General features: G+C 39.8%; 1 protein-coding gene across 2 annotated transcripts in view; it reads right to left on the bottom strand.

Moving 5' to 3' along the window:
- Positions 1 to 653: 653 nt before the first annotated feature.
- Positions 654 to 11,372, bottom strand: part of rai14 (retinoic acid induced 14) — a 41,927-nt gene continuing 31,208 nt past the window's right edge. For both annotated transcript variants that reach the window (XM_079289675.1, XM_079289676.1), the window contains 14 exons: positions 11,162 to 11,268; positions 10,427 to 10,611; positions 9,975 to 10,000; positions 9,470 to 9,556; positions 8,545 to 8,634; positions 7,354 to 7,491; positions 6,727 to 6,828; positions 5,264 to 5,959; positions 4,471 to 4,940; positions 3,735 to 3,903; positions 3,470 to 3,637; positions 3,094 to 3,264; positions 2,895 to 2,960; positions 654 to 2,500 (listed from right to left, as the gene is read on the bottom strand). In XM_079289675.1, coding sequence (XP_079145801.1) covers positions 2,414 to 2,500; positions 2,895 to 2,960; positions 3,094 to 3,264; positions 3,470 to 3,637; positions 3,735 to 3,903; positions 4,471 to 4,940; positions 5,264 to 5,959; positions 6,727 to 6,828; positions 7,354 to 7,491; positions 8,545 to 8,634; positions 9,470 to 9,556; positions 9,975 to 10,000; positions 10,427 to 10,611; positions 11,162 to 11,268 — 2,562 coding nt within the window. In that variant the 3' untranslated portion in view covers positions 654 to 2,413. The remainder of the gene's footprint in view (positions 2,501 to 2,894; positions 2,961 to 3,093; positions 3,265 to 3,469; positions 3,638 to 3,734; positions 3,904 to 4,470; positions 4,941 to 5,263; positions 5,960 to 6,726; positions 6,829 to 7,353; positions 7,492 to 8,544; positions 8,635 to 9,469; positions 9,557 to 9,974; positions 10,001 to 10,426; positions 10,612 to 11,161; positions 11,269 to 11,372) is intronic.

The following is an 11,372-nucleotide window of genomic DNA, read 5'->3' as shown; positions in this document are numbered from 1 at the left end:
AGCGCAAGTCCACCTCCATGGCTCAAAAGAAACAAAGTGAAGGTTGGAGTGGCCTTATCAAAACTTGAAACCAGCTGAGATGCTGTGGCAGGACCTTAAACGGGCGCTTCATGCATGAAAACCCTCTAATGGGGCTGAATTAAAGCAATTTGGCAAAGAAACGTTTGCCAAAATTCCTCCACAGCCATGTGAAAGACGGATCTCTGGTTAATGGAAGAGTTTGGTTGCAGTTGTTGCTGCTTAAGGTGGTACAAGTTATTAAGTTTAGGGGGGCAATTACTTTTTCACATGGGTGAGATAGGTGCTGGGTTACTTTTCTTCCTTTTAAGAATTGAAATCTTTTAAAAACAATATTTTGTGTTTATTCAGGTTGTCTGTCTTATATTCAATCTTTGAAGATCTAAAACAGTTTATGCAAAGAGAAGGAATCAGGAAGGCGTGTGTGGCATTCTGAATCGGATTTGTTAATCTGTGGTGGCTCGTTAACGCATGTGTGCTGGACGGACTGTAGTTGTATGCATGACAATGACGGAAAGTTTTCATTTCAACCAGGGTATGATAAAATGCTATAAATGTTTTAAATTAGTTATTTCTCACACGTCTTGATATATAAGCGATGGGAAACAAAACAGACACACACACACACACACTGGTACAGGTTCTTGCAAATGTATTAAAGTGGACAACAAAGCAATTTGTCAATGTCAATTCAAAAACAACCAACAAAGAAGTTTATTTCTTTTCCCTTTTAAGGCCGAGAGAGTTACGTTGTTTATATTCTACAACCTACGAAATGAAGCAAAAGCTCTACTTGGATGTAAATCACCTCCAGTAAAAAACAAAAAAAGTTCCTGAGTGAGAAACGAGGCTGGGAGTTTCAGTCAAACACAACACAAAAGAATTGAATGTGACTAAAGTTTACCAGCGTTAGTGTCGAGTGTGTTCTCAATCGTCTTAAACACTGTTCAGAAGAAGGATGATCTCTAAGTGCGTATGGCTCTAAGTGCAGTACTGAGTGATGTGAAAACAGCTCAGAAGCCCCCAAAGAAATGCATTCCGTACAGTGCAAATCCGTACCTACAAAGAAACACTGAAAGAGATGGGAGTCTCACAAATAGAAAGACTGAGAACACATTCCTGGTAAATGTTAATAAATTAATAAGGAAGCCTGGTGAAATTGGCATCTAGCACAATTGAGAATTACTGATATTTAAGGTAATTGTCAGTTGAAATTACTGCAGAGCCAGAAAAATGCTTGTCTGATTTCAGGCACGTGACAGCTGACTCAACCATTTTGCACGCTTTCCAAGAAAGGAATTGCTGAACAAAAGGCCAAAGTGTAAGATTAGACAAGAGAGGAACTCTCTCTTTCAGTCAAAAAGACAAAAATATGTTGCCCCTACTGTTGGGCATTTGTTACTAAATGTTTTCTGATTACAGTTGACAATCATGTTCAACCCGTTATATGTAAAATATGAATGAAAACTGGAAAATAGACTAATTCAGGTGTCACGAGACAAAATAGTGCGCTGTTATACTCAGGGAAAATTTAAAACAAAGGCCATCAAAAATACAGCTGTCGAACCTCAATACAGTACAGTATTTTAGAAAACATGGCATGTAATACAATTCAGTAAAGTACATTTTTATAAATTTTCTGCTAATACGAAAATAGCAATACAAACGGTATCATGCTTTTTCTTCATCGAAGTGCGGCCAAAAAAATAACATTTCTTTGTGGTTTTTGGGCTGGCGTTGAGCAAAGTCACATGCATTAAGAGGGCACAAATAATTTACACTGAATCAGGAAAATGTTGACAACCATGAAACCTTTTAGACAACAAGTCAAATAATACGAACACTGTTGTATCATAAAACGGATACTACCAACAGCAGTGCCAAGTGAGTCTTTTATTCCTCGAAGCGCACATTGTAACAAAAACAAACCACATGAAACTTACTGATTAGTACGCACATACACGGTATATGTATGTTTATGTCAGAGTACACACATGTTTGCATTATCGCGCTTATCCAACTGCATGTGACTCAAGGTTACTGCACATGGACAGTGTAGTGTTAACATGCACATACTGAGATTAAACGTTTGTCTGGAACCACTTGGTTCTCTCATTCATTTGAATGGTGAATAGGCTGATGTACAGTATCTTTATGCTGGGCTGGGGTTTCCCCATCATAAGATTGATGATATTAGTCGGTCAAAAAAGACATTTGCGAAGGCAATGAACATGGTTGTAAACCTGTTCCCCAGTAACAAATACTCAAGGTTTATCCAGAGGCACCATGTGTTGGCCTGGCTTGCATTCGGACGGGAGGACATGTGGTGACGGTATAGCAGTTCACTTCGCTTTCGTCCACAACGTTTCTTTCGGGAAGCCAGGCCCAGCGTGTCTTAGCAGGCCTCCTTGGCTTGGCTTGGCATCTTGCACATCATCAGGATCTGCTTCAAGGCTTTCTGGACATCCTCGTCCATCTGACCCTGAAAGCACACAGCACCGGTTCAGTTAGCCAACTAATGAACTCAAATTACGCAGGGATTTAGTACAAAAAAATATGTTTCAGTGGAACTACTTTCTATCACATGTGCTGTAAAATGTTATAAAACTAATTTCTCTCTCTTGTGAGTGTAGTCATCGTATTGGGATGGAGGCAGACGTTTTATTTCAAAACCATGGTTAATTAAACCAAAACTATGTCCATGGCTAGATACAACTGGTAAGTGAGAAATAATATATATATATTCATACTCCACATAACCATGTGGTGATCTCCAATGTGACACAAGAGGATGGAAATGACGTGTTGCATATGAGCTTATAGAAAGGTGAACAATTCCTTCAAAATTTGAGTTAAAAACTGACTGATGGATATACCTGGACAGCATAGAGGAGGTGCATCCTGTAGACTGACACGATATCATTGTGCTGCTTCTTTGACTCCTGCAAAGAAAAACATCAGGTAAATACACACATTTGTCACCAGTACATTGAAGAATTCAAACGTACAGTGCGCTCTTTCAAAAATGGTGATTACTGTGTGTTCTGTCTAGACTATATGTTGACCAAATCTTACAGCTAGCTGGTACTGTAGTTGTTTGATCTGTTGCTGCGTCGTCTCCAGCTGCTGGCTTAGCTGCTGGTTTTGCTGCTGTCTCTTGGAGGGAGAACAGGCGCTGTAGGAGAGCTGCGATAGGCTGTTTAAGGCGTCCTTCAGCTTCCCCACCTCCCGTGACAAGTCATCTATCTGATAGGGAAAAACACAAGACATGCGGTTAACGAAACAATGAACTTTGTAGAATGTTTGTGGTCACGGGGGAAAAAAAACAAGGTTCTGAGAAGACTGTCTCAAGTTTAGGTCGACTCACCTGTTTCTATAGTACAGTGCTGGACAGACGCTACTGAAATGTCAAGTGGTGCAATAGTGATGGTACCTCTGCAGCAGCACCTACCCTCTTGTTTTTTTCTCTCTCTGAAGCAACGTGGTTCTCCACCAGCTGTTTGAGCTGACACACGGCATCCTGGGACTCAGCCAGCCTGGTGGTCAGCGACTGGTTCTCCTTCTCCCTCGACATCACCAGCTCCTGCAGAGCCTCCCACTCTGCACGATTATCCCGCGCCTGATGGGTACGAGTGTGGATAGATATGTTTTAAGAAATACATAGTATGGAAAGATAATAATCCATCCACGGTTTTTTTTTTTTTTTTACTTCTCACCTTCTGCCATGCATCAGCAGCCTCCAGAGCCATCTCGTCCTGCTTTCTGAGGGCCCCCTGGAGGAGCTGCGTCAGGTGGTTCACCTTGCCCTCCAGCTGCTCTTGAGTGTTCTCGTGCTCAGCGCGGGAGACCGAATCATCGGGGGTAACATCTTTCTCTGCTGTCAGCCTTTTGTGAAACAGACACGAGTAAGTCATGGTGACCCTGATCACTCCAGTAGGAGAGACAATCTTCAAATAAATCACCTTTTAGCCCCCACACACTGGATTGTGAACTAGTTACGGAGTATAAAGTACAATATTTTCCTCTGAAATGTAGTGGAGAGGTATAATGTAGCATAAAGTAAACCCATGTCCTAGACCTGCTCTTAAAATATGTTTTACATTTTTATTTTATTTTTTATTATTTTTACTTTTCTCTGTGTATATAATTTATTGACCCTAGGGTCACATTATGTTTTTTATGCTTTTAAATGTCTGCTTGCTCGGTTAAGCACTTTGTGATATTATTGTCTGTGAAAAGCGCTATATAAATAAATTGAATTCATTCATAAAATGCAAATACTGAAGTACCTCAAAATTGTAGTGTTAAAGTAAATGTACTTAGTTACATCCCTCCACTTCTTTTTTGATTGCTCATATACCATTTCATAAGCCCCACCTCCACTTTAAGCTGTCGTCTCAAGTATAAGCGTAAAAAGATCTATCAACATGTGACGTAAGTTTTCTTCCTCACCTGTTCTGAAGAGCCTCCACCTGCAAGGTTTTCTGATGTAGCTGCTCTTTCAGAGTCTCCGACTGGCTTTCCAACTCTTTGATGGCGTTTCCCAGCGATGACATCACCTGCGTGTGGTCGGCGAGGGCCACGGAGCTCTGTGCCTGAGCTTCTGCTTCCTGCTTCAGCAGTGAAATCTCCTCCTGAGCGGCCGAGTGCTTCTTCCCCGTCTCAGCGAGCAACGTGTGCAGCTCCTCCACCTTGCTGCTCAGCACCTGGACCTGCTGTTGTTCCGAGGAGGGAGGTGAGGCTGCGCTGCTCTCAGCCAGCTGTTTCTGTGCAGCACTTAGCTGACTTTTGGTTTCGCTGAAGGAGTGCGAGAGTTCCAGCAAGCGGCGCTGCAGCCCAGCGATGACCTCATTTAGCTCGGCCTTCAGTTCTTCAAAGTCTTTGGCTGCTGCTTCAACTGGCACTGTGCCCCTCAGAGCCTCCTACGGAACAAAAGGAAACATGTTATTGATTTCAAAAAGTAAGTGATGCACAGCAAGTAGAATACAAGAAATAATCGAAAGATAATGAATAGAGATAAATCAATGTTTCAGCAATATCATCTGGGCTTTTTTATACATTCAAAGGGTACTCTAGTAATTTAGTGTTGCACTCACAATGGACAGTATGGACTTTGTAAAACTTTATTGCTACTTTTTCAGTAGTATTCCCCGAGATCCGTAAACAGACTTTGAGGTATAAAAGCAATGGAGTTCCCCTTTTCAGTAAGACAGAAGTTCAGAGAGAAAAAGAGGTCCATATTCACCTGGAGCATCCTAATCTCCTCTTGTGCCTCCTCGTACAGCTCCTCAATCTGAGCAGCCCTATGTTCTTTCTCCTTTGCACTCCATCTTTCCTCCTCCACCCTCCTCAGGGCCTCCTCCAGCTGTCGGATGCGTTGAGCTGCGTCCTCCTGCTCAGATCCCGATTGGACGAGCAGGGCCCTCAGCTGTTTTACTTCATGGTCAAGTGTGGATGATCGACGTCTCTGGACCTCCTGGTTCTCCACTGGCTCACCTCCTCCCCTTCCCATCTGCACCCTCAAATCCTCCACCTCCTCCACAGCTTGGTGGTATCTCTCTTGAGCGTCAGTCAGCTTTGCCTGAAGCTCCGCGAGACTCTCCATCAACCCTTTCTCCGTCACGCTTTCATCCTCTTCTCTTTCTCTGCCTCGCTCAGGCTTCAGCTGGGCATGAAGCGAGCGGTTCTCCTTCCTGGTTTCTAGTAGTTTCACTTGAATGCTCTCGAGCGCCAGTCTCAACAGTCTGATCTCCTCTTTGCTCCCTCCTCTCTCTTCTTCCTCCTCTCGTCTGACAGAAACACCGCCTGAGCCGTCTTCCCGTTCCACTTGTGGCAGTAGATCAAACTCATCCTGAGTGGAGTGGAAGGAGGAGTTGGAAGCCATGCTGTTTGGACGACTGTCGTCCTTCAGGTCTTCGCTTACTTGGACGGACGGATGTTTCTGTGAGGTGAGGGATTGAAAACATTTAAATCTCACAAATAAAGCGCAGTATGAGTTACAGTTGTATGCCTGTCATTACATGGAGGGGAACCGAGACCAAGAAAAGCAGCAAATGCTCACAATCAGTTCGGCATTTCTGCCCAAATGAATGATTTGAATCATTAATCGATAATCAAAATAGGACTATTAAAAAGTAATTTCCTGTATTTAAAATATAAATGAGAAAAGGATATGATATAAAACAAGCAATCTGAATAGATCCCTTTGGGTTGTGGGAAATATTTAACTTTTTCCACTATTTTCTGACGTTTTATAGGTGATTAATCAAGAAAATAAAGAGTACGTTTTGTACCCCATCAATGTGGCTAACTCATACTACTGAAGCCTCATTAACTTCAGTTTATATTTTAAACTTTACTTATGATTTTCTCCCTCATCACTTACATTGGAATAGCATTAGAAAAAGATCTCCTCAAAGCCAGTGTGGACATGAGGGATAACCAATAAGTCTGTAAATGTACATATGAACATGCGAGTATTGTTCTAAGTGAGAGAGACTTGAAAATATGCGTACCTAATTTGTTTTGCTTGTATTTTTTTTTTTTTTACATTGCCCTGTTATATTCCAGATAAAACAGAACTGTTTGAGTTGTGTGAACGGTTTGCTATAGTTTAGGTTCTTATATACAGCGTACTGCCTTTACCTCGAGTGTGTTCATTCGTTGGTTTATGGTCAAGTCATGAGCGTGACTGAAGAAGTTACATACCTTAAGTTTGCCTGCAAGTTGCTGATTCTCCACAGTTAGAGCAGTAATCTTGGCTTGCAGAGCACAAACCAGAGCTGCAGATGCTGTAAAACCCTGCTCGACCTGTCAACACGTACACACATACATTCACATGTAGAGGCACACAGAGACGGAAAAGCAACGTGAAGGACCACGAGCTACCTACTGAAAAACAAAAACGAGTTTTGACACGTCTAAAGCTTAGGTTAGACCTCCTCCAAGAATGCCCAAAGTGAAAAGGTTCAGCAGTACACAGCTGTCTGTTGTCAGAGTATAGTATTACACTCACAAAAGCAATGTTGATTCAAGGTTTAACTATCAGAAAGACTTTTAGTGGACAAAAAGCTAAGAATGTATCAAAATAGCCACTAAGAAAAATATCTATATCTAGCCCAAAAGTTTTTTCAATTCTCTTAATCAAAATAAGACATTTTAGTTGGTTCAGGTAAAAGATTCATCTACAAAATGTTTATTCACCAATAATTATACTCAACGCATGTGCTCTACTTTTCAAACTAAAAGTCTGACATCATTTACTTGTAGACTGTTCAAGTCACAAGATCCGTTTTTTTTTTTAAATCTGCTCATCTGTAATATAAATATAGTCACCTTTGTTTCCAGTGCGGGACCCGTCACCGTCTGCTCCACGGACTGCTTCAGGTCTTCGATTGTCTCCAGCAACATGTTTCTCTCCTCATGGAGCTTTTTGACCTCCTCTCTCATTGTCGCTCCTTTAACCTCATCTTCCTTTTGAAATGAGGAAAAAGGAGGAGTGGCGGGAAAGAGGAGTGGGAGGAGACAAAAGGAAAAAGTAAAAGGTGAGAGGAGGAGGGAAAAGGGGATGAAGGTTGAAGGCAAGTATTTAACTCATTGGCACATGAGCTTCAACTGTAATATAAATCACAAGATAATTATCAACTAAATGTCACCCTCTGGAGTTGATATTTAAGAATGTTGCATATTTGTCATCTTTGCATGTTTTCAATCAACATTTACACCTGAGGACATATTGCACAAACCTATTTTTATTTACCTAAAATATATAGATTTTTATATAAATTGTATTTTTATGTAAATTATATTTTTATATAAATTATAAATTATATTTTAGGGTTAACCTATTCATTTGTCAGATTATTTTGTCTAACTATATTGAGATTCAACCAACTTATAAATGTATCATACCCTATATTGTATTCAAGCCTTTCGAATATATATATTTTTCTTTTGATATAAATTTAAGTTACTAGAGAATATGCTGTATTTTTCCGATGGATACTGCGAGTCTCCTTGTTCCTACTACACACACACACACACACACGCACGCACGCACGCACGCACACACACACACACACATATACACATACATATATATATACGTATATATATACGTATATATATACACATACATATATATATATATATATATATACGTATATACGTATATATATATATATATACGTATATATATACACATACATATATATATATATATATATATATATATACGTATATACGTATATATATATACATACATATATATATATATATATATATATATATATATACGTATATACGTATATATATATATATATATATATATATATATATATATATACGTATATATATATATATATATACGTATATATATATACGTATATATATATATACGTATATACGTATATATATATACGGTGGTAAAGTACTATTTGTGAGTCTTTTATGTTAAGTATTTTTTTTCTTCTAATTTATATATATATATATATATATATATATATACACATATACACTTTGTTTTACCTTGTAGTTGAATCTTTTTGGAGTGTCACTTTTGTTGGATCCAGGGGTCCCAGCGGAGGTAAGGACTGATGGAGAAGAGGGTCCAGAGCTCTGAAGAGGAGTGAGGTTGATTAGTTTTTGGAAAATTTTGTTCTTGAGCAGCATTGAAAACAAATGAGCGCAATGTGTTTGTAATCCGTTAGTCCAGAAACCCAAGGGATACGATTCAAATGTTAGTGTCCCATTAAAACAATTAGGTGCCCTAGATGTTTGTATGAAGAACAGTTTTAAATCCAAAAATTTGATTAGTACATAAATGAAATTAACATCATGTTGTAAAAACTGTGTTATCCTTTGGCAAACCATAAACTAATGAGAGACTGACTGAACAGTAACATAACAGATACTATGATAGACGAGTAGGCCGGTCACTGGAACTCTTTTTGGATATATTGTCCCAGAAATAATTGCAGTAAAATATATTTTTGTAATTTTAAGATAATTGTATGCTATTAATATAATAAATATATAGCATAATAATGCATGTACAAATTAAAAAATGTCCTAAATAAATAAAACATTAAAAATAAAACCACACAACCAAAACCAAAAATAATTTGGACTCTCGGGCTCTGTCCACAAAAAATGTGCAATGTCTGCGTTATGCCCAAATCTTATAATGGAAGGGGAAAACCCTGCAGAATATTCTGGCATCACGTTTGCTAAAATGTTTGTGACATTCTTTTGTAAAAAAACAACATTCATGCAAAAACAACCTGCAATAATATCGTACAATAAGCCAGTGAGCTAATAATTGTGACGGGTCTACAGACCAGACACATACAGGTCTGACTACTCATTCTGTGAATATACTGCAGACATGCATAAATATAAAGAGTGGCATACCGGTACAAGCAGACAGATACAAAGAGAGACATGCTTTTACCTGCAGTGGGCTAATAGGAGGTGGAGGTGCTTTTCGTTTTTTGGGAGTTGTGATCCGTTCGTCACTTAGTTTAGCTACTTGATCATGCTGAGGAGCCAACAAAGAGAAAAGAGAAGAAAGGAAAGAGAAAGGTGAGGGATTCAGTGCTGGTTAGTAAGAGGAGGGTCAATCGACGAGAGCTACAGTAAAACTTCAGTTTTGTTTTCTCGAAATAGCAAGTAAGAGATTTTCTACAAGCTGAGAAATAAGTAATATCGACACATAAGAAAAGCTGATACTAAGAAAAGCTGATACTAAACTACAATCTATGAGTTGTAGCTACACAACAGAAATTAGATACAATTTGGCTTCAGCTCTTTTTCATTATGAATCACATAATAGCACTAAAACCTCATTTAGACGATTGCTAGTTGATGGATGTTTTAAATTCAGATGTTTTAGTAACTGCGATTGCCTGTTTGTGAGAAGCTCTAAAGAAAAGTATTTTTAATAAAGTGTGCGTTACCTGAGGACTTCTAGGAGACTTTGTATCTGTTAAACAAATGACAAGAACATAAAAAAAGCGGAATCAAATAGAAGTGATAATCATAGCTTTTTCTTTGGATACATTTTCTAATACAAAAAAAAAGTGCATTACTGAGAGATCTCCTCCAGATGGCAGTGTTGGCTTTGAAACCAGAGCAGCACAAATCTCTACAACCCAGACCTGATGCATGTTTTGGTCCTCACAAGATCAACCATTAAATGTCTGATAAGAGAAGTCCCTCCCTGATTTCACCAGACACCTTCATTTACTGTTTCATAACCACATGGTACGGCTGTTACCTGGTGTTCTTTTCCTCAACCTGAAGACAATAACTCCAAAAGTGTGTGTGTGTGTGTGTGTATAAGGCAAAAGATTGTCACAATAATGTAAATACGCATCAATATTTGCTTCTGCTGCCTCCACGCTCTTACCAGAGGCCGGTTGTCTGTTTACGGCAGCATTGAGGGCGGTTTTGACCTCAGAGTTGCTCAGCAGCTTGGTGTAGTGTTCGACATCATGGCCTTGTGAATCTACAGCTGACAGATCTGCCCCTCGCTGAACCAAGACTTCAACAACAGAAACGGCGTTTGACTCGCTAGCCAGCATCAAGGCTGTCCTGCAACACAGAATACATCCAAAACGTGTCTTTAAAGTGCTAAATTCAAAATTCAGAGCATATCTATGATCGAGGGATCGCTTCCACACGGCTCTCAATTTTAAGCTGAGCCGGCGGCTAGCAGCTAACAGTGCGAACAGCACGGACAGTGCAAACAAAGAAAACAGTGCCGACAGAGTAAACCAGAGGAAGAACCCGAGGGTGGGTGATATGCTTCCGGGACAATGGCGTGGGTCGTGGTTATCAGCGGTAACCACCGTATAAGCTCAGTGCAGAGCAGCTGCAATTAGCTAGCCAGTGGTTCACACACGCTGGGGCTCAAAATGCACGAGTGGCTGGACCGGCTACTTTAACAATGCACAGAAGCTCTGATTACAACACACAAAGGAAGAGTGACTTCATTCTCTGATTAGGTGGACATTACTCCACCGTATCTTTACTTTGCAAGTAGCTATTTGCTGCTATATTAATGCTCTGAATGTCAACTTGAATTAGTCATCACTACTGTCACACATCATTTCTGAATTCTCCGTGTGTCTTGACTTTGTACCTGCCACTGTTGTCAGAAGTGTTGATTTCAGCACCGCTGTCCAGCAAAGCGCTGCACACCTCAGCATGAGCGTGTTTGGCTGACAACAGCAAAGGGGTGAGTCCGTCCTTTGGAACAAACAGACAGTATACATATTAGATAAGACTGAAATCATCCTGTGGCGGGACCACAAACCACCATAACACACACACACACACACACACCTACATAA

Source organism: Melanostigma gelatinosum (assembly GCF_949748355.1).
Source record: "Melanostigma gelatinosum genome assembly, chromosome: 18".
NCBI classification, from domain to species: Eukaryota; Metazoa; Chordata; class Actinopteri; order Perciformes; family Zoarcidae; genus Melanostigma; species Melanostigma gelatinosum.
Note: the sequence above shows the minus strand (reverse complement) of the source record. Positions and strands in the feature narration are given on the sequence as shown.